At 45.0% G+C, this 23338-nt stretch overlaps 1 protein-coding gene and 1 pseudogene across 2 annotated transcripts; both read right to left on the bottom strand.

Annotated features, from left to right (window-relative positions):
- Nucleotides 1-6903: 6903 nt before the first annotated feature.
- LOC307098695 (zinc transporter ZIP2-like) lies at nucleotides 6904-9475 on the bottom strand. The gene is made up of 4 exons (XM_079769723.1): nucleotides 9229-9475; nucleotides 8917-9047; nucleotides 8627-8677; nucleotides 6904-7879 (listed from the first exon to the last, which is right to left on the bottom strand). The coding sequence occupies exons 1-4, from the start codon at nucleotides 9341-9343 to the stop codon at nucleotides 7253-7255; spliced, it is 924 nt and encodes a 307-aa protein (XP_079625849.1). The 5' UTR covers nucleotides 9344-9475; the 3' UTR covers nucleotides 6904-7252.
- Nucleotides 9476-11123: 1648 nt separating this feature from the next.
- On the bottom strand, nucleotides 11124-14989 carry LOC307097640 (ribosome assembly protein METTL17, mitochondrial-like; annotated as a pseudogene). Its single transcript, XR_013815248.1, has 7 exons — nucleotides 14918-14989; nucleotides 14630-14727; nucleotides 12756-12824; nucleotides 12044-12094; nucleotides 11689-11781; nucleotides 11298-11482; nucleotides 11124-11223 (listed from the first exon to the last, which is right to left on the bottom strand). The product of XR_013815248.1 is annotated as a ribosome assembly protein METTL17, mitochondrial-like (transcript).
- Nucleotides 14990-23338: the final 8349 nt, after the last annotated feature.

Raw genomic sequence — 23338 nt, 5'->3', positions numbered from 1 at the left:
CCTTTTGCTTATTAAGAGATATTATCCTGTATGCTATTGAATTTATTATAATTCCCACATTAAGCTTGTGCTAAATAAATTGCTGGCAAAGACAACTCAGTTTCTGAGAATAACTTTTGCTGCCTCAAAACAAAATGTATTGAATATAATCAGCTTCTTGGATGGCTAAACCTATCTGTGGGAGAGGGAGAATTTGTGGGGAGGGGAGTGTATAAACAAATTGGGAAGAGCCTAGAGAATAGTACAACTTCATATGGTGACCAAAGCTCTGGGCATTTTCCTACCTCCCTGTTCTTTTGTGAGGGGCCCCATCTCATCCCACTTAGCAAATTATCACCCTCTAGGTCTTTCCCCTTTGAGTCCTCTCAGTGGGGTTGGTGGGGTTCAGAAGGCTGTTTCCTCTTTGGAGCCCAACACTTACTGGCTGCTTTTCTGGGAAGAGGTGGTGAGGCAGTGCAGGGGCTCACCACCTCCTCCCCAACACTGTCTCTAAGTACTCCTGTTACAGAAAACCGGAGAAGAACCAAGGATACTTAGAGAGATGGAGTTACATTTATTACGCGCGGGACCAGAGGAAAATGTCTCTCAAGTTCTGGGCCCCAACATGGAGGAATTTTCCCTATTTATATATTTTTACCTTCTTTGTCTCCCCAATATGGGGTGTTTCCGGCCTCCTTTGCAAGTTCTTAAAGAGCCCCTATGTGCTGGGGCCTTGAGACCTCAACCAAAGGCCTGGCCTGGTGCCAGCACTGATAATTTCATCCGGGGAAGGTTTAAGGGCCTCTCTGAAGTGGGAGTAGTCTTATTTTCCTTATTATTTAAGCAAGCAAGCAAGCATTTACAGAAGCCAAATAGCAGGGTTAAAATTTCAAACAGCAGTTTTTATATAAGATGGATGCTTCACTACTTGATGCTGGTGGTCAGAGACCAAGCACTCCATGAAGAGGCAGTGGTTAGTAGGGAATTTGGGGGTGGGTGAGGGAGGGTAGGAGTACTAGGGTGGTGCTTAGAAGGTTATCTTGCCAGGAGGCAAGCTCTGTTTGGGACACGGAGAGCAACTTTGGTGCATAAGAAGTTGATTCCCTTTAAGAAGAAAATGGGTAGGGGATTGGCTACGGTCCCTTGAATGGGAGGGACCACAGGGAGTGTGACCTCACTCATTCAGTTTCCTACTTACTCCAGGTGGAATGTAATTCAAAACTGAACCCCACCCAGACTTTTTTCCTCAAGGTCAGTAACCCTACTCCATGTCCAATCTGACTCTTGGCCCTGTCCAGAGCAGTATATACTGAATCCTAGATTCAGTGTTTAGGCCTCCAGGGTCCTTCCTGGAGCAAGTGGGTTGAGTGAAGTAAAACAAACAAACTAAAAGACAAAAACCCATTCCAAATTATTAACTGCCTAAAGTGGGGAAGCAGGGAAGAGAGATCTTTTCTTATCTCCTGGCTAGCTCACTTTATTCATGTGTGTATCACTTTTTCTGGGGGCTCTCTCCCAAATAGATGGCCAACTCCGGAGGTCAGCCCCAGCTGACTTAGGTGAGTATCCCCAGCCATCTGGGGAATGGGATATTAGTGTCACTGAACTATATATACCCTTTGCCACACATCCCATCCCCAAACTGCCATGGCCTTGGGCTCCCGCTCAGCTCATAACCTCATATCACTGTCTCCCACTTTTCATCTTACTTCCTCAGCCAGGCAAGCTGACCGAGGCCTTCAAGTACTTCCTGCAAGGCATGGGCTACAGTGAGTATGGGGGTCTGAGGCTATCATGAGGACAAGGGATTGCTGCAAGGATGAGGGATGGCCATTGAGGGGAGGAACCATTTAGGCTGATTCCTGGACTTACCACCACCTGCCAAATCAAGCTCATTGACCCCTGGCCCCATTTGTAACTCTCACACCCTGCTCTGAGTTGCCAGCCCCTCTTCCCCTCCTCCTCTCTGACTGCCTGCTTATCCTTCTGTCTCCACAGTGGCCTCATCTTGCATGACTCGCCTGTCCCGATCTCGCACAGCTTCCCTGACCAGTGTGGCATCCATTGATGGCAGACGGTCCCGCGCTCAAACCTTGTCCCAGAGCAGCGAGTCTGGGACTCTCCCTTCAGGGCCCCCAGGGCACACCATGGAGGTCTCCTGTTGAATGGCCCTTATTGCCCTGGTGTGGGAACCAGCCTCAACTCCCTCAGCACTAACCTGGGAGGTGTGTAGAACACTGGGCCAGAGTGAGCAAGGGAAGATGGGCAGATAATGTGGGGAGATGACCTTGATCTTTGATCACTACCCTAACCTTGCCCTCTAACCTGTGATACCCCTCAGCTCCTGGGAGAGCTGTCTCATTATCTGTTAGGGACCCACACCCCTAAATGACCCTTCTCTCTCATTCTGTTGTTAAGGTGGAGAGGGCATGCATCCCCTCTCCCTAATCTAGGTGTCCATGGATGAAGGAAAAGTGGTCATTGTAGATGTCCATGGTGCCTGCCCCAGACTCTCCCTACTCATCACATTGTAAGGGTAAGGGACTTGGTGCTGGGTCTCCATTCACCAAAGTGGATATGGCTTCTCATTAACCCTTCAGATCTCTGAAGGCTATGGGCCTAAATGAATGTGTCAGGGAGGCTTGCTGGTGGGTTAGTGGTCCTCAGGATGTGATAGAAACATCCGGTGTGTGAATGGAAGTTTGACTGGGAGGTGATAGACAATGAACAAATTTGAGGGAAGGATTGGAGCTGGGCAGTGGGAAGGAACCTGGGGCCATTGGCTCCACTAACTTTGGTAGCTGTCTAGACAGTGTGTGTCTAGAGTGGGATGGGGAGGGGAAGAGGGCCAAGAGGGGGCAGGGTTGCTTGGGGCTTGGCATAGGGGTGGGAAGGGCTACCTTGGGGCTCTGACCATAGTGTGTTATGTGTGGAGGGTGCTCTCCTGTCTCCCACAACTTCTGCTGTAACAATAAACTGAGGACCATTTTTATTCTGTCTCAGTATGTCTGAATCATGCCCCTTTCCTACCACATCCCTGCCCAACTCTCACATTCTCTTCTCCAAGTGGCATAAACCATGGGAAGGGGCTTGCATAGCATAGACACTTCACAAAATGTGACTTGTGTTTCCTCAGTGAAACAGACCTGATGACTAATTAATTGGCCCCTATTCAATAGAATGGTATTGTCCTTGATATTGATAGTAGCTTCACATTTTGGGAGAGGGGCTACTTAGACCTTAGAAGACTTCCTTATTAGTTATTGAGAAATGTCATTGGATTTCAGAGATGTCACCAACATCATCATCTTTTAAAAAAAAATGTTTCTATTGATTTCAGAGAGGGAGAGATAGAAACATCAAAGATGTGAAAGAATCATTGATCATCTGTCTTCTGCACACCCCCTATTGGGGATTCAAGCCCACAACCCAGGCATGTGCCCTGACGGAATCAAACCATGACCTCCTGGTTTATAGGTTGACATTCAATTAGGAGCCACACCAACAGGGCAACCAACATCATAATCTTAAAGAAGGAGGTATAGAAAACTGACTGGCATGCCCAAAGACATCTTGTAACCACCTTCCTGCAGGATCCTCCATGGGGTCACTTAGATTCCATTTTAGGTGGTTCAATATGAGCAGAGACCATGCCTCATGCAGTTTCTGGAGGGGTTATTGGATTGGTCAATTGATCCCAATCTGAAGACTCCAGGTGAGTCACAGCAACTAGGATTTCCTTTCAGGAATTCCTGCTCCCACATAAATCCAACTTTAGGCAGTTAATTAGACTATATCTGTGGTTCTTTGAGAACCTTCTCAACAAATATGAACAATAATCATCAAGAGAACTTCAGGTATTTTGTGACTGTTCTAGGCTGATCCTTGGGCTCTAGGGGCACAAGAAGTAAAAATGAGAAGGCACTTTATAGTATTATTGTCCAAGAACTGCAGATGGAATAATAGTACAAGGTCATTTGCCAGATTACTTTATAGAAACCCCATGGACAATTATACACTTTCCTCAGTGAAATAGACCTGATGACTAATGCAGCTTGATGTCTTGCACTGACACACTGACATGGAAGTGGGGCATGGAACATGCTCATGATGCTTGAGCATTTCATCACTCTCATAGCACTGAACTATTTTAAATGCAGTAGGCCAGGATCAGGAGGGACGAGGGTGTTTGGTGACCATGCACAGGGCAGGCAGCATGTGCTTAAATGTCACACTAAAGAAAGGAAACCGCATAATTGGAATTGCTGGCATAGCTAGCTCCTAGGTAAACAAAACATGAAGAAAAGACAAAGAGTTCCAACTAGCAATAGCTGCTGCTGTGCCTTATGAAAGGGAAGGTGGGTCTTCTCAGCACATTCAACTGCACAGCAAACACTTATGTTAACAGGGTAATCTTCGGAAAAAGAAAATCTCATTTCTGTGTATAATGTGAGTGGGTGTGTATGTACCTGCCATGGGGGTGGTATGTGAAATGGGTAATGACCATGTGTGTCTCTTGCCTATAGATTTCCCTGCATAAGAAGCCCAAGTTAGGTAGTGGGGAGAGGCTGTCTGCTGGGTGCAAGGGAGAGGGGTGTGCTGTCCTTGGCTGACCTCTCTACTTTGTTGGTCCTACACATTCCAGGTGAGCCCATGGGGACACAGTGCCCCCCTGTGGTCGTCATGGTTCCTCCTAACTTTCCCCAGTTCCCAGTTCCTTTCCTGAATCTCCCATGGTCTTCCAGAATCTACACAATAGTTACATAGTGTGGGCCTGATACCACGGGTGGTGGCTCCTGCCCATTCTCCAGATCAGAGCTCAGAGGCTCACAGGAAAGGTGTGGTGACTTCATAAAAGCTGAACCACAAACTCCTTACTTTTTGTTTCTGCTTCAGCCTTAGGACTCCTGTTTCTCTCTTTCTTTCAATCTCAAGGAATGTGTTTCCTTGACTCTAGGGACAGAAGTACAAGATAGCTAAGAGATGGCTCATTGGAAAGAATAAAACTGAAAATACAGTGATGAGAGCATTGCAATGTCCACTTGAAAACTGTGGAACTCATGAAGATATTTTAAAGGGTAATTCTCTAAAGGTACACAAACAGTGAAACTGTAGCAGAAGGAATAAATAATAAGTTTTGGAGCACTACTTGCCGAGCACCTGCAGGCTGGCACTATTTCTCTATCAAAGGCCTCAGCTCTTAATGGATGGCTCTTGAGTTTCTGGTAACTGCTCCTTCTTTTCCACCTAGGTAACAGCATTGCTATTACTCAGCCCCACGGTGGTCCATCATCACTTGTTGCTCTGTCCTAACCCTGGCCAAACCTTCTACACACTCTCTTTATTAAACTTGCCTGAATTATCCAATGTGTTCTCTGCTTTCTCCTGAGACCCTAACACATAAGACAGGAGGAACAGGTAAGGTAAAGATGAGGAAGGGAAGTTAAGAAGAGAATCTAAATATTGAGGATTTTCTTAGCATCACAGAAACATGGGTTTGAGCCTAGTTAGTTAGGTGATCAAGTTATTTAACTTCGGAGTGCACTTCCCTGGACTTACTATGGGGATATCTACCTGGCAGGGTTGGGAAGGTGAAATAATATGTGGAAGCAAAATCAGAGTGCCTGGCACATAGTGGATGCTCAATGTGGAAACTCTATTATCATGACAACATATTAGATCCTGTTCTGACTGTGTTACGTGTGAGTGCATTTAGCACTGAAGGGAAGCAGATTGGGATGGGCGTCAGGGAAATTATTTCTCGTCATTTTTTATTTAGTTTTGCCTTTAGCTTGGGTTCTCACTGATCCCTGGGTTCATGAGCTGGGCTGGTGAGGAGGTTTCTATTCTTAATTTGTGGGGAGGGGAATTGAAGGACAGAAGACAGAAATGAAATGAGATGAGAATGGAACTCAGGAGACCTTACCCATGTTAAGGCCACTTGAGCTTCTCCACTGAAAGTATTTGAAGGGGCAATTGGTGAGGGTGCCTGAGCTCACAGGCCACACCTCCTCTTTCCCTGTCTCTCCACCAAGTCTGAGACATTCCTCCATCTCGTGGGTCAGGGCTGTCCTGCTCCTCCTCAATTCCAGATAACCAGTTTTTGTATTTGTGCAGTTTTTAAGAGGAGAACAACATTGTAGGGGTTACTTGCCTGAAAGAAAAATGGTCCAGTGGAGTGGAGTCAGACGTATAGTGTCAGGGAGGGCAGGCAGTTGTGGCAGAACTAAGTAATCACTCTTGGCATTTATCCAGCTCCTTCTCCCTTTCCAATACACTGCTTCTTTTTTTTTTTATTAAAAAAATTTCAATTACAGTTGACATAGACTATTATATTAGATACAATATATGTACACATAATGATTAGACATTTATATAACTTACAAAGTGATTCCCCATAAATCTAGTACCCATCTGACACCATATATAGTTATTATGTTATTGATATTTCCTATGCTGTACTTCACATGCCCAAACACACTACTTAATCCCACAGCACAAGGCAGCTAGATGGAGACAGAAGCTCAAAGACAGCAAACGTGTCCCTGAGGCCACACAGGACTCAGTGTGAAAAACAGAAACGAGGTGGAAGTAGGCTCCATTGAGCCTGATCTGAAGAGTCTGTTGGATGCGTCGGTGGTTGGTAATCTATTATCAGGGAGTGGGGTAGGTGTGGTTAGTGTAGGAAAAAAATCTAGATGCCCAATGTTTATTTTTAAACCTCTTCTCCTCTAAATGTTAGGAACTCTGGCTCAGTATTTCAACACCAGTGGGTAAGGTGGGAGCGGGCTGTTGGAGTTTCAGCAATGAGTCCATGTCTGGGGGCCATGGCTGCATGTGACACAATGGCTAGAGGCTCTGATTCCAGAAGAGACTGCATCCAACACTCCCTCTCCCCTCTTCCTGCTTCACTAGGCAGCAGTTAGGTAACCCGGAGAAAGGAAGAATAGCATGCTTGAAGGGGGAGGGTAAAATGGACATTTATTACACACAGTAGCAAAAATGGAACAAGAGTCAAATCTGCAGTGATGGTCTTTATATCAATTCTCCAAAGTATAGGCACTCAACCTAAAATAAACGTCCCTTTCTCAGTCCTGGATGAGCAATGGGATCTCACGTAGGAGAGGCTGGGATCCAGTTCATGGGGATGATGCCTAGTGAATGCCACTTAGTCTCAGTGGAGAAATGTCTGAGGACCAAAGCCTTTTGGGAGGTGTCTCCTGGAGGTAGGGACATTATTCTAGATGGGTCCATCAGAAAAGTCAGGAATCTCTCAGGCCCACAAGGCAATTAAGGCCATGAACGCAAAACCAGCAGCTATACAGCTCCACTTGACCAGAGGGGCCTCAGGACCAGCTAGCTCTCTGGGCAGAATTTCTAGGAAGGTGACATACAAGAAGGTGCCAGCTGCCACACCCTCTAACACAGCCTGGGCTAAGCCTCTCCCTACTTGTGAGTCTCTTCCAGGCACAACCAGCCCCAGGGCTATGCCCAGGGGGGACATGAGAGCAAATGACATTATGCAGAACACAGCCCATCGTGACGCAGTGCCGATCTGCACCAGCCGTAGTCCTACACTAAACACTACAGGCCCCTTGTGAGCCAGGACAGCAAGAAAGAGCTGCACTGTACTTGCTACGGTTGTCTGCAGCCCCACAGCCAGACCTTCAAAGACTGAGTGAAAGGAGAGTGAGAGTAAGAGAATGAGGGCTCGAAAGGGCCTCCGCGAGGGTGAGGGCTCGTGGCTGTGGAGTCCACAAACATGAGCCTCACTCACTTCCTCCTCCTGCACTTTTGATCTTCCAATGGTTTCAGGACAGCACTGCAATGCCAGCGACTCCAAAAAGAAGACGAAGAAGAAGCCCAGGGAGATGATGAGCCCTCCATAGGGATAGTCCGTCTGGGAACAGAGAGAAGGGCTGTGGGACGGGAAAGGAAGGAAGTGCAGTGGATGGAGGTGTGGAGGTGGGATGGGAAACTGGAGAATGGGAAATGTGGGACTAGAACTTTAAAAAGGGTAGGTGGCCTGGCTGGTGTACCTCATTGGTTGAGCATCAACCCATGAACCATGGTTGAATTCCTGATCAGGGCACATGCCTGGGTTGTGGGCTCAATCCCCAGTAGAGGATATACCAGAGGTAGATGATCAATGATTCTCTCTCATCATTGATTTCTCTCTCTCTCTCTCTCTCTCTCTCTCTCTCTCTCTCTCTCTCTCTTTCTCTCTCTCTCTCTCTCTCTCTCTCTCTCTCTCTCTCTCTCCCTTTCCCTTTCTCTCTCTCAAATCAATAAAAACAAATTTAAAAAATGGGGGTGGGAGGGTGGGGTGGGGAGGGTAAAGGAACAAAGCCTGGAGGAGATATGGACATGCAACAAGATACCAGAGGGGCCAAGGTTGCAGGGTCAGTAGGGTTGAAATGTGGGAAAACGATGGGGAGCATGTCTAAGGGTCTAGGGAAAGAAGGAAAAAGTAAAGCCAGAGCTTTGTCTGGGGTTCCATAAACCCCAAAGGATGGGGTTGGCTCCTCCTCTCCCTACAGTGTCTGAGCTGAGGAGCAGAGGGATTCCTGGTACTCCTCAAAAGGACCTGGGTATGAGGAGTCTCTGGTTCTCCTCACTCTCCAGGTTGGGTGTGGGAGATACTTACATAATCTGAATTGGCATCTCCAGAAGAATTTCCCCCACTCTCTGTCCTGTTCTAGGGAGAAAAAAGCAGAAATTAGATGGGGGGTGGAGCAGCTCAGCTTCCTGTCCTGTCCCTTCAGCTCCACTGCTTTCCTCACAGTCTAATCTGACCTGTTGTCATCATTCCACACAACACAAGAGCTGACATTGTCTCTATCGTTCCACCCATGTCCTTGGCTCTATCACTTTCCCCCGTCTCCCCTTGGTTCTGCTCATCATCTGGCTTCTTAGCCCTACACTTTAGTTGCTCACCTTCATCGTGATCTTCTGGATCTCTAATTCAATATTCTCCAGGGATTCAACAGTCATATGCATGAACCCTGCTCCCAGGAAAACACCTGCAGAAATGCAGCTCAGGAGTCTGAGGCCCCGCTGGGGATGACCTAATGAAAAGCAGGAGTTACAACCAGTTGGCAATGAGGAGATGGACAAAGGTGACTAACGAGCAACAAGGAGCACTCAACATCCAAGCTTGGGGATGGCAAGAGAATCAGAGCAAGGTGTCAGGGTAGGGTGACAGGGTTGAAGTCAGGTTATGGGGGCAAAGCTACAGAAGGGCTATACCTCTGGTTGCCTCCATCTGGAACCATTTGAAGCAGATGGGAATAAGGCCACAGACCAGCGTGAGAACCAGCAGGGCAAATAGGCAGCCAATTTTTACTCCTAGCACTGGTTCCATCCTTGGGGTACAGGATAAGCAGAGACCTCAGAATGACAAATGGAGTTACAAGCTTTGGAGCAGGAGTGGTGCCTTAGGTGGTCAAAGCTGTAGTGTCCACTCCTGAGTTTCAGGAAGCTGCTGGATCCTCTTTGTGCTGCCTGTTTGAGCAGCCTTGCATAGCTGACTGGGGCCCAGCCCTCCCCCTACATGGAGGCCCCTCCCCTGGCTCACACCAAAACCAGAAACTCCAGACTCCCTGCCAGGCACAGCCCTGTGCTGTCTTCTCTTCAGTTCCATGACTAATCCAAGGACTGTGGACTTAGTTCATGCCTGGGGCTGGTCTAATCCAAAATGGCACAGTCTATGGTAGCTACTTCCCAGCTATTTTGTGTTGGGGACAATCTGGTCCTGGCTCACTCAGGACATTTGATCTAAGCCTTCCATACCCTCCCCACCCCAATGCAAGTCTTATAGGCTGCTATGCTGATACCTGAACCTTACCCTTTCAGAGGGGATTTGGGGCCACCTGGGGTCAAGAAGGCGGTGGGGCTAAGGAGTGGTGCTGCTGTCACTCTGGGAACTAGTGGATGAGGGGACTCCCCTTTCCTGTAACCCCAGAAAAATAGCTCCAGGTATGGAAATGTCTAGTGGGAGTTGAGATTTCTAGTATTACAACATTGAAACGGTTGTGGGAGAGGGACTGAGAGTTTTAATACACAGAAAGTTGCCCCTAGCTCTGAAACAGCAAGGCCTAGGGGAACACAGAAATGAACCAAGTAAATGAAGGACTCTGCCTGGGCATAGGGTTGTGGAAATGAATGACTCAGTCCCTGAAGGGATCGTTTCTTGAGGGGCATTCATGATGCAAACTCTGGGGGAGCTGATGAACCCTGAGAGAGATAAAAGGAAAGGAAGGAGGGAGAAAAAAGAGAGGCCAGGCAGCTGCTGGTCACCTGTCCAGGTGGCCCGTCTAACTACCCTGAGACCTGCTGAGCCAGTTCTCAATGCGCGTGGGGAGGCTTTCCCCACTCCCCCATTACTTCCCTGGGAAGTCCTGGTCTCTGGGAGAAGCAGCAGTATTCTTACAGGAGGGGCTGAGCTTGAGGTTTCTGTGGGAAGACAGGCATTGAATCTCTGAGGACTCACTTCGTTACAGGATAGGCCGTGATGACTGACCCTCTACACCTTTTAAGAATCACAAAACCCATTCCCATTCTTTGAAAAGTTATAATTCTTATCAAAACCTCAAATAAATGCAGATATATAGGGGTACCAGCACTCCTGTTACCTTGCACAGTCAGTTGGAGCGCTGAGAAGTCTCCTCATTGGACAAAATGGCGCAGGGGGCGGGTCTTACACTGAACGTGCCAAAGGCTGGAAAGATGAATGGGCAGGGCCCGGCGCGTGGCAAGCTGGAAAGACCAATGGACGGGACTTGAGGAAGATGAATGGACAGGGCCTGAGCCGGGCCCAAAGCTAGAAATGCGAATGGACAGGGCCCCAGTGAGCTGTAAGCTAGCAAAATAATTGGATAGAAAAATAAAAAGCCCTTCTCTCCCTATTCCTGTAAGAACCGCAGCTTGAGCAGGAAGACGGGATGGTCTTTGAGACAGAAGTCCACCATTCTCCCAGGCTGAGCAGCACCAGAATAAAACCTCTTTCCTTTTGCACCTGCCTCACGAGTTTGGCAGGGATTCAAACCTGTGTTTTTCATTACACTCCCATCCTGAATAACAGGTGGCTTTAGCCTTGGCAGGCTCGATACAAGAAAACTCTTGTTACACATCCTTGTCAACTCTTAGGGGGGATCTTCAACAGGGGACGGAAGAGGCTCAGACGACGTGGTCACAGGTAAAAGATCTCCCCAGGAGCTGACACGGGCACAGCGGTACAAATCCCTGTGAAAAAGAGAGGTCAATGTGGGGGGTAGGTTCCTGCCACCTCCCACTAACTGTGGTCACAGCCTCCGTACCTGCCATGGCGGCGGGCTGTGAGCACAGCATGCTGCATACGCCCATCTGGACAGCACAGGTGACAGTGCACATGGCGTGGCCGTTTAAGGACAGGCTGAGTGATCCGCGGCCAGCCATTAGCTTCCTCTGGAGACCCCCGGGCAAGGATTACCATCGAGAACTTTTCCTCCTTTGGCTTCTTGCTCTAAGGTAAGGATAGAGACTGTTTTGGGGGAAAATATATGGGGAAAATGTTGACCCCCATTCCTGCAACCCTTTTCATATTCTAGGTCATGCACATTCAGGCCCTACAAAGGCTCTTGGAATTTTCCAACTCCTCCCACCTGATTCTTTTTCATCCTGCTTTCCCAAGCTACCTCCTCCCTGCTGCAATATCCCCAGGGTACATACCCAGCTGAAGGGGATGGGATGGTAAGCCTGGGGAAAGCTACAGGCCAGGGGCTTAGAGGCTGTCAACTGGGGACAAGGAAGTTCATGGGGACACTGTAAACACACATGAAAAATATGAGGTAAGACGAAAGAACCACAGATCATAATACTGGGAAACGAAGGGTGCTGAGGTCAGGAAGGGCCCAGGGGTAAGGGAGCACAGCAGCAGGGGGTAGGGAGAGCAGGGGATCCACTGAGAAGAAATCGGATCGGGGCACAAAGCAGTGGAGGGTGGCTTAGGTTTGCCCTCTCACTTGTCCTGGACACAGCTGAGCTCAGCTCTTTGCATGCTGGGAAAGGTAGAAGCAATACTCACTGGGGCAAAGACAAAACCAGGCCGAGGGTCCAGAGGTGACTTCTCCTTTCCCTGAAATCAAAGGAAATAACAAAATTAAGCTGGGCCTGCAGGGTCTATTCTCATAAGTCAATCTCTGCACTCAATCGAGGACTCTTTTAACATCCGATTCTGGTAATTACTAACTATGTTCTTTGAGTTAAGCTGGCTACTTCTCTAATTCTCCAAACAAAGAACTTTCTCTTTGCAGCAGGAGAAAGGCAGGAACTTGGCACATAGAATGGTGCTCTCCTTGTCAGCAACCTCCACTCTCAAAAAAATCCCATTCCAGGACAATTAAATTCATGATTTTACACTGGCTCATACAGTCCTAGAGATAAGGTTTTTGGCTCAGCCATGGCCTAGGTCAGGGGTCAGCAAACTTTTTTAAAGGCTCAGAGAGTAGCCAAAATGTGTTTGTGTCCCAACTATTCATCTCTGCCATTTGCAGTGTGAAAGCAGCCATACACAACAGATACTCAAATAAGCCTGGCTCATACAAATCCTGGCAGGCAGGATTTGACCCACAGGCCCTACTTTGCCAGCCACCACCCTACAGCATAATGACTTTACATGCCTACTCTCCCGAGAGTCACTTACCTTTGTACGACAGTCTTTTCAGTTTTCAAGGGAGTACTGGTTATTGGTGACAGATAGGTAGGGGTTGGGGGAAGAGAAGGAGAAAGAACCTTACCTTAAGGACCAGGTCCCTGGCTTCCATGAGAAGGCAGTGCCCAGCTTTTGTTCCATTCTCCACCAATATCTGTTCACAAAGGGGAAAATGAGCAGAAGCCCTTAATTATATGAGAACATATGAAGGGAACCAAACAAAGTTTTGCCACCCCAAAGCTACTGAAACAGGAATTTTTAGGGGTGAAAAATACAGGTTTAGGGAATTTTAGAAATTAAGAGGACCATGGAAGAAGCACAGGTCTGCAGAGCAGCAGAAGGTATATTCCCACAGAATAGGGAAGCTAAAAAGCTGCAACAGGTGTATTTCCATAGAATGAGGGGCTGGGAACAGCAAAAGGTCTATATTTACAAAATAAAGGGAAGAAAGCCCTTCATCCAGAAGAAGAAGAAACCCCAAAGGGAATAGAAAAACAATAAGGAAAGAGGGGAGGAAAAACCTCACATGTCCCATGTGGGATTTGACCTTTGAGCTCAGAAGTTACTATTGTAACCAGTCTAAGGGAATAGTGACCAATCAGAGGGGATATCAAGGCACAAAGCTCTGCAGCCTTTATAAGCCATGGAAAGGGAAACACTGTGGGACCCCTTCCCCCTCCCCACGTGGGAATCTGTACTTGTTTTTTAATAAATTTTCACCTTTGCTATTCCACCTCTGTCTGTGGATTCATTCTTTGACTCCGGTGGACAAAGAATCCTGGACATCCTAACCAGTCCAAAAATTCTGCTTCACTACCTTTTGGAAATACTGATTTTAAGCTGTTTTTTTGTTTTTTTTTAAACAAAAGACTCAGAAAGAACCTTTGATCCTCCCATTTCCTGCCTAAGAGATTTAGATGCAAAAGGCTACTCCAGGAAGGGAATCCTAGGATATGTCTTAGTCTAATTTGAATTAAGTATGGTAGGTGAGCAGATTCAGGCAGGGGCCTGTTAGCTAGATACCCATGCCCCATTGTTTCTGAGTGGCCTAGCAATAATTTGCCTGCCATGTATATTCTACTCTTTCTCTGTAGGATCCCCTTTCCACGTCCCGCGTGGTCCAGGGTTACGGTTCAGGGTTCGAGTTCTGGAGAAGGGCCGCACACAAATGAAAAGAGACTAGAAGAAATTTAATTTGGCGAAATGGAGGGCCAGGCGGTAGTCCAACACTAGTGGGAGAACTACTCTCTGCTCTGGCCCTGCCATCCCTTTTATTGAGGCTATGGAGAAAACACCTTAGGCAGAAAATAACAGAAATATACACAAGATAAACAGAGGTGGAGGCTGCTTCAACTAACAATGCCTCAACTAAAGGGTGAGTGGTTAGAGCAATTAATGTTGTTGACAGCCTTCCTGGCTTCCTGTCCACATCTCTCTATTAGTGAAACTGATTGGTTTCCGGCATTCCTCAACTTCCTGTAAATTGTCCATTCTCACTTCTAAAATCTAAAATCTATTTCCCCCACTTTTCTTCTTTGTCCAAAATGTCATATATACTCAATGTTGCTTCACTGCCTTTGGAATTTTTATGCCTATGTCAATTCCTCATGTGCTTGTATTAAAATTTTTATTTTTTTTTCCTGTTAACCTATCTGTTAATTTGATTAGTAGCCCAGCTAGAAGACCTTAGAAGGTGGGAGCAAAAGTATTATTATTATTTTTTAGCTCCCACACATGAATGTCAGTAGCTCTGTAAGAGCATTCACAGATGGAATAGCAGTCCTAAAGGAAATGGCATTATATGTAAGTTAGGGATGGTGACCCTACAAGAGGGACAAAGGGATCTATGCAGGAGAAAAAATGGTCGAGAATGAAGACAAGCTCCAATGTAGAGAAGGAAAAGAATGAAACCCACGAAACTGCTTTAAAACTTGAAGGGAAAAGTGGATTTTTACTCACCAGAAAATCACTTGTCTTGCACCACAAGGTTTGGACAAGACAGCCTTGCTGGGCAATTCACTTAGGGAAAAGGCTGATACCACCACGTTGAACTGTACCTGAGAACCAAAACAAAGAACGTGACAGACACCCCCATCTCCCCCTTCCAAGAGCACAATGAAGTTCTATCTCTCTAAATGTATTCTGTTGTTTTTCATCTTCTAACACTCAATGCTGGGTTGCAAAGCGGAGGCCAGTTTCCCATCTGCCAGATTCCACATTTAGCATACTCTATACATCGCCACTTGCATTAGGTGATACAGGTAGGCACTGTCTGAAAAAGACACCTGGTACGTACGGCTTCCCATTTTTCTGAACCATCTATGGAGGAAGGCACAGATGTGGCAACTGTGAGTGTATAGGTATAAACTGAAGTTATATCCTGATAAGAACGTGGCCCTGAGAATAAAGAAAAATGCTAGGTGAGAGTGAGATAAAGGAGGGTGAAGGGGTTCAGAACTGGCCTCCCCAAGATGAGCCACTGGCATGTGGATTATTTTGAACTGAAGGCAATCGAGACTTTGTGGGGTCAAGAGACATTTTTTACCTCTCCTTAAAAGAATTTAAATGACCCTGACTGGTTTGGCTCGGTGGATAGAGCGTCGGCCAGAGGACTGAAGGGTCCCAGGTTCAATTCCGATGTAGGGCACGTACCATGGTTGCAGGCACATCCCCAGTAGGGGGTGTGCAAGGGGCCACTGGTCAAGGGCATGTACCATGGTTGCAGGCACATCCCCAGTAGTGGGTGTGCAAGAGGCCACTGGTCAAGGGCATGTACCATGGTTGCAGGCACATCCCCAGTAGTGGGTGTGCAAGAGGCCAATTGGTCAAGGGCATGTACCATGGTTGCGGGCACATCCCCAGTAGGTGGTGTGCAGGAGGCAGATGATCGATGTTTCTCTCTCATCGATGTTTCTAACTCTCTATCCCTCTCCCTTCCTCTCTGTACAAAATCAATAAAATATATTAAAAAAAAGAATTTAAATGGAGGGTCTTGCCCATAATAAGAGTTATTACCAGAAATAACTTTTTATGACCTATCTATAGGGCAGGGCAAACTTCTAATTACTGAACATCTGTTCTTTTTATCTATCTGAGTAGTTCCCTCCTCCCCTCAGAAGCCTCAGGGCACCTTACCTAATTCTTTAGTTGTTTGTCACATATACCTCATTTTACCTTTCTGTCTCTGAACCTCACCTATATACGGGTTTCTGTATATCTGTATGTAATTAAATTTTATTTTTTTTCTTGTTAACCTGCCTCATGTCAATTTAATTGGTAGACCAGCCAAGAGAACCTAGAAGGGTAGAGGAAAAATTTTCCCTCCCTCACAAGGGTAAACAAATGTTAAAAACACAGGGAGAATATTGGGTCACCTGTCATGTTAATCTTAGCCAACACATCCACTTGAAATGTGTTTCAAATGGTATCTTTGAGAAAACCTTACTGAGCAAGATTAGTCACTGTAGGCCAGGGGACCAATTTTTTCCTCTTGCTGCTATGGATTCCTGGGAAATATTGGGTTGCTCCTTCTCTGAAATGGGGTCCAGGATGAACACAACAGGAGTGTGGCTTTCTGGAGAGTGGGGTCCATTACCTGGGGTGGCCTGTGATAGCAGCTGAAAGGAAAGCCTATCTCTTGGGACAGGAGCAAAGCTACCACTTGGATAAAAGGGCATAGCATTTATACCATTTATACCTTTTTTAAGGCCAAAGAGAGAGACTTTGACCTCTGTGCAGGTTTGGGGTAAGACTTGTGCAGTAAGTTATAAGAATATTTGGATTCCCAAGATTATAAGACTTGGTGGTGAAATTGACATTTACCGGAGCCCTGGAAGGCTTCACTCAGAGCCCACGTTTTGTAAAGGAGCAGCATACCATGAGTAGGTATGAAGTTTTCCTTGTCACATTTATTCAGTCATTTTCTCCTAGACTTAAGATACTTTAAAAGAAGGTGCTCCTAGAACCCAGCTAGGCAGAGTGACTAAGACAACACGATTGGGAGGGGAAGGAAGAGCATTCACTAGAGGCATGAACTTAGAATGTATGGATATTGCTAAGACAGGCAGCGTGCAGATAACAATCACAAGTCAATAAGGTATATAAACCAATTCAAAGGATATTGCTAAGGCAGAATTATTTGAAAAGACCAATTAAGTGTTAGCAAGACTACCCAGCCTCTAAATTAAAAGGCGTACACTTCTTCTCGCTCTCTCTCTTTTCCCTGGAACTACAACGCACTGGGTTCCTGACACTCATTCCTGGGGCAGGGGAGCACGTCCCTGCATCCAGCTGGGTTGTGGCCAAGTGGGCCTCCACAGATGGACTATTAGACTCTAATTGGCTTGGGTACTGAACTACTCCCGACTGTAACATGGAAAGGAAGTTCCTAACACTGGCCTGTTCTTGGAACCCCAGCTACACCTTTTCCAGGACTGGCTGCTCCCCATAAACTTTGGTTCCATTAATCGTTTTTGTCTGGGACTTCATTCTTCTATTTTCAGGAAACAAGAACTCAGGCTCAAACAACACCCACATTTTTTGGGATCAAAGTTACATATAACATCATGTAGTCATAATGTAAAGGCTAATGTAAGGATGTAACATAATGGGCTTTGAATTAAAATTCTCATTATCTATTATACTAGTACTTTATTAAGATGACCCACTTTATGAAGATAAGGAACTTGTCATGCTAAATGACATACCTGAGTTATAAAAATAATTGAGGGTAAAATAGTGTTATAAATTGAGAAGTATAGGCTTTCAGATATACATATTAAATCTCTTTGAAAAATTAGGAATGTAAACTCAGTTTTGTTTGTATTTTGTTAATCCTCACTCGAGGATATTTTTTCTATTGATTTTTTTTTTTTCAGAGAGTGGAAGGGAGGGAAGGGAGAGAGAGGAAGAGAGAGAGAGAGAGAGAGAGAGAGAGAGAGAGAGAGAGAGAGAGAGAAACATCAAAGTGAGAGAGACACATGGATTGATTGGTTGTTTCTCACACGTGCTGTGACTGGGGCTGGAGATCAAATCCAAAACCGAGGTACGTGCCCTTGACCGGGAATCGAACACGCAAATCTTTAGTCCTTGGACAGACGTTCCAACCACTGAGAAAATTGGCCAGGGCTAGATTCAATTCTGGAATCAAAGAACAAAATACAGAAAGTGAATTTGCCCCCCCCCCCCCCTCCCCGGCCCCGAATAATATTTAAATTGAATGTGCAAAGTTGATGTATCATTCTCTCATCCATCTGTTGGTTTGGGAAGAGTTTTTACAAACTCCAGAAATTTGACTAATAAAATCTTCCAGAGCTTGTTTAAGTCTAAGGCTGCTTCCAGCAATGACTGGATACAGAAGGGAAATGGAACTCCTGTGATAAGGGACTTTAGTTTGATGACTCTCCAGTGACCTTGCCAAACACTCCTTAGAATTGCACAACAGTCTAGGATGTTTTTGACTCTCCTTCCCTCTCTGCTTCACTTGGGTCGGATTCACATCATGGTCTGATGGCTCTCTCAGCCTCTACCTACTCCCTTCCCACTTTCTGTTGTCTCTTGGCTTCTGCTTTTCAGACTCACACATGATTGAAGTCATGGGGTAGATTAATTATTTGAAGAGAGTCATGGAAAGAGAAATGCTTACAGGACATGAAATATAGGGAGTGAGGTAGAGAGTATCAGGGGAAAAGGCTAAAAAGAGAGTTAAATAAGTAGGCAAACAACCAAGGAAAATGGTGTTTCAGAATGAGCCATTACTGAGTGTATTTCATTCCAGAGCTTTTTTCTAAGCATGATGAAAGTTTAAAATTTAACCAAGAAGAAATAAGAAGGCTTCTCAAACTAGAGAAAGACAAAAAAAGAGCAGCTGAGGTCAGGAGTGGTTTGATTGATTTTTTTAAAATTCAATACTTAAAGGCAAGATAAACAGCCAATTAATTAAAATAAAAGGAATATCACAATATGTACATATATAAAATCATTATGTTGTACACCTTAAACTTACCTAATATTATATGGCAATTATATCTCGATCAACCTGGAAGGAAAATGTTTATGTAAGGGAAACTGCATGTGCAAAGGCCTTGGACAATACATTTGCTTTGAGTGATAAAATAAAATAAAATAAAATAACATAGAATCAATACCTGTTCTACTTCCTAGGAATAAACATCTCTAAAAAATGATATACTACTAAGGAAGGGCACTTCTGTTTTCACACATATATTACTTCCACTGTTTTTTGTATATCCTTTCCTTTTTATCTATTATAATAAAAGTGTAATATGCTAATTAGACTGGATGTCCTTCCAGATGACCTTCCAGATGAAGCCAGGGCTATGAGGGAAGCCCGGTTCCGGGTGCCAGAAGGAAGCCAGTGCAGGCAGCCAGGGGAAGGAAGGCCTACTCTTGCACGAATGTCGTGCATAGGGCCTCTAGTCCTTATTACATAATAATAGAAGTATTATATAAATATTATGTAATAAATATTATTTTATATAAGTATTACAAATAATAATAATAATAATTGTATCATTATTATAGCATTTGTAAATATATCACATAGAAGTCATATGGGAATGTGGATGGATGGATACTATGCTTGCCCTAATCATGAGAACTAATGTAGAAATAGTTAAACTAAAATAAAAATCAGTGCAACATTGACAAGAGTTATTAAAAGTTACTTTAAAGAGAGAAGAGGACCGCTAGACCATCTGAAGAAGGGGGTTGGGTGAAAAAGGTGAATAGATTAAGAAGTACCGATTGGTGGTTACAGGGTAGTCATTGGGATATAAAGTACAGCATAGGGAATATATTTATTTATTTATTTATTTATTTATTTACTTACTTACTTACTGACTTTAATTTTTATTTATTTTTAAAAATATATATATTTTTTATTTCAGAGAGGAAGGGAGAGGGGGAAAGAGAGATAGAAACATCAATGATGAAAGAGAATCATTGATCAGCTGCCTCCTGCATGCTCCACACTGGGGATCAATCCCTCAGCCTGGGTATGTATCCTGACCAGGAATCGAACTGTGATCTCCTGGTTCACAGGTCAATGCTCAACCACTGAGCTATACCAGCCGGGCTATTTTTTATTTTTTAATTACAGTTTACATACAATATTATATTAATTTGGTTGTATCATTTTGAATATTTTTATCACTTTGAATATTTTCTGACAATGCTTTCTGTCCTTCAAAGTTTCTGTTGAGAGATCAGCTGACAGTTTTCTGGGAGCTCCCTGTAGATAACTAACTGCTTTTCTCTTGCTGCTTTTAAAATTTTCTCTGTGTCTTTAACCTTTGACATTTTAATTATGTATACCTTTTCTTTCTAGTTGAACCTGGATTGCTGTTGGCACATCAGTAAAAGCGATTTACCCGCTAGATCAATAGCATGCAAGGACTCGCTGCAACCACTGTGGAGGATCAGCTGTGCAGGGGCCAACCCTATGGACCAGGACTTTCTTCAGAGGTGCTCTGGTACCCACTGAGTCTGCCCCTTGAGTACAGGTCAAGGTCAGCCACCACCTGTGTCCTGCCTGGGACCAGCCAGTGTGACCTACAAAGCAATCTGTAGATGGCCGCTACTTGTGCTGGGTTTGGAGGTGCCCAGAAGTGCCGGATCTGGGGCCACTTAGCAAGAGAAATGGGGCACATCAAGGTCAAATGTTGCTTATTTGAGGTATTTTAGGAAAGTCCAAAGCATAAGCTAATGCAGGCTGTTGGTTTAGAAAGGCCACTGGAAACAGCTTGAATGGACCCTCAAATTGAGTGGGATGGGGTTTCAGGGAATCACCAGGACTCACCAACAGTATTAGTGAGGTTGATGGAGACTCATATATAGTGCCCAACTGCTGTCTCTGTGTGGGGAGGTTCAGAAAAGGAACGATGGCCTCTGCCAGCACTCTACCTGGGAGAAAGCTGCCCCTCCAGCTCATTCCCTGATGCCGTACAATTCACTTCTTCTCCATATGTGCCTGGTGCCTTTTGACTTGCTGCCCCAGTGCTGGAGCTCAGAGTCTGAGTTAGTGTGTGTGGAAGCCCTTTAAGTAGAATTCCTAGGACTCCAGTAGCCCTCTGTCTCATTCAGCCACAATTCCTGCTGGTTTTTACAGCCAAGAGTTATAGTGACTTTTCTGCCTGATACTAGAACCTAGGCTGGGGTCTTGTTGTGGAGCTGGGACCCCTCTCTCTGAGAATAACATTTAAATTGGTAAAGGACATAGTTCTCTCTCATGTGGGTAGACTTCATGCAATCAGTTGAAAGCATGAATAGAACAAAAAGACACCCTCCCTTGAGTAAGAAGCAACTCCTCCTGCCTGACTACTTTGAGCTAGATATCAGTTTTTTCTTGCTTTTGTACTCAAACTGAAACTGGGTCTTGAGCTTTCTTGCTTTTAGACGGAAACATATCATACTACTCTTTGTTTCCCAGGCCTTTGGACTTGGGCTAGAACTTATATTATCAGTTCTCCTGGGTCTCCAGCTTGCTCACTACATATATTGGGAAATTTCGGCTCCTATAATCACATAATCATATGAGCCAATTCTTTATAATAAATCAAATCTATCTTCTATCTATCATCTATCTATCTATCTATCTATCTATCTATCTATCTATCTATCTATCTATCATCTATCTATCTATCTACCTATTATCTATCTATCTATCTATCTATCTATCTATCTATCTATCTATCTATCTATCATCTATCTATGTAGCTAGATAGCTTGAAGCTGTCAGCACCACAATAAAATTATTAAATTATTTTGGCACATCTTTTGTGTACACACACACACATTATTCTATTGGTTCTGTCTCTCTGGAGAACTTTACTAAGCATGGTCTTTGCCAAAGATACAGAGAATACACTCTATATTGGCATCATTTGTCCACATGAGCGTAATTGTCTATTAAAAGGCTGCCTCTTATCTTACTGATTTTGCCTCTTAATTTTTTTTTTTTTAATTTTTGGGAGAGTTTATTTGAGCCAAACTGATGACATATGTCAGGGAACAAGATCTTAAATGCTCTGTAGAATAACGGTTTTATAGTTTCTTTTATGCATTTGAAATTAAGGAGGGAACTAAGGAAGATTACAGGGAGGTGGGAGAAGCAAGACAGGGATTGGGTTACAGGATAGTTAACAAGATTATATGCTCTTATGAAGGTAATCATTTCAAAAGTGTGTTAACCGGGGTCTCCACCCAGCTTCCCTTTTGTATGACACTAAATCAAAACAATACCCCTTTGTGTGTACAATTAAAGAGAGGTTTCTGGCTTGTGTGGACACCAAAGAAAGGGTGTCACTACTATCACTACTTGCCCGCGGTAGAAGTGCAGAAAATGTAACTAAGACCTTGTCTATACAAAAAGAAATAGACAGCCAGTTTGAAAGGGTATTGCCATGGACTAGAACAAAGAATATCCTTACATGATATTATTCTACACTGTCATTAAAATTTTTCCCAGATTTGGATCACCCCCATTACTTATAATAGTTCCTCATGCCCATGGGAGGAGGGGGGCGGGCGGGGGGATCATCTGTTTGGTGCTTGGAGACAAACGTAACACATCTCTAGATATTTTAGAATTACAACAGCATATTATATAATTACCCCAAACAAACTTACAAACTAATTCTTTGAATGTCTGGCAGCAATTTAAAAAGGACATGAAAGGGTTTAATCCCTTCCACTATGTAGAGGGCCCCCTGGGAAGGCACCTGAGCATTCTAAATTGGCCCCTCTTGCCCTTTTGGCCAAGAGGGACCCGCTTCTCACAATACAATTGTCCACAGCTGTTGCCTGAGCTTCTGTTCATGCCAAGGTTGAAACCTCGTGATGGCTGGTACCATGGATCTGTCTCTCGCCCAGTGGGGTGAGCTGGGCCTCCTTGGAGAAGAAACCTGGGTTCCACAAGATATGTGATCAGTGCTGGGACCCTGCCAGCAGGCGAGGGGATCCCAAGGCAGGTGCTGGGCGTGGAGGCCATGGGGCATAGGCAACCAAGGAGACAGAACTAAACCTCACATCACCCTGCTTGGCCCCGGAGGATGGCTGGTTAGCCAGAGATGGGTAAGATTCCTCAGGGAAGGAACAACCTAAGACAGGCACAGTCACATAGGGGCCGTCAGGAGAGAACTTGGGGGTCAACAGAGGTGGGGCACAGACCTTCACCCCCCCAAGTTTGCAGGGGCCTGTACCCTCACCCCTGCTGAAGGAGATCTCCTGCCCCCATGGCTGCTCAGCTTCACATGCCCAGCTCAAATCGGGACCCAGGTAACAGAGACTTGGCCGACACCAGATGCCCTCTCACTGCAACAAGACTTGATGGAGATGTCTTGCACCCATGATCCGGGGAACTGGGGTCTAGGATATCTAAATCCAGCCCAGCACCAGGAATGCTCAGGGCCTACTCAAGAAGGCAAATAATCCTCACCACTAATAATTACAGGGTAAAACAAGATGGTTGTTAGAGTATTAAATTTGACAGTAAAATAGTAGTCAAGTTTTCAGACTAATTTAAATTGGCCAATAAAAATAAGCAAATACTCTAGAAAAATCAATTGTACTGGACAAAAAAGCTGTTACTAAAGTGTTAACTAAAATTTTTATTGGTAGTTCATCTCATGGTAAAATTGCGTAACATAT

This window comes from Cnephaeus nilssonii (genome assembly GCF_951640355.1).
Source record: "Cnephaeus nilssonii genome assembly, chromosome: 4".
In the NCBI taxonomy this organism is placed as follows: domain Eukaryota; kingdom Metazoa; phylum Chordata; class Mammalia; order Chiroptera; family Vespertilionidae; genus Cnephaeus; species Cnephaeus nilssonii.
Note: the sequence above shows the minus strand (reverse complement) of the source record. Positions and strands in the feature narration are given on the sequence as shown.

Coding starts and splice junctions, on each gene's coding strand:
- LOC307098695 (XM_079769723.1), bottom strand. CDS start 9,343: ATGGAACCAGTGCTAGGAGTAAAAATTGGCTGCCTATTTGCCCTGCTG. Junction 8,678..8,916: donor TCCAGAAGATCACGATGAAG/GTGAGCAACTAA, acceptor TTTTCTCCCTAG/AACAGGACAGAGAGTGGGGG. Junction 7,880..8,626: donor GAGATGCCAATTCAGATTAT/GTAAGTATCTCC, acceptor CTCTGTTCCCAG/ACGGACTATCCCTATGGAGG.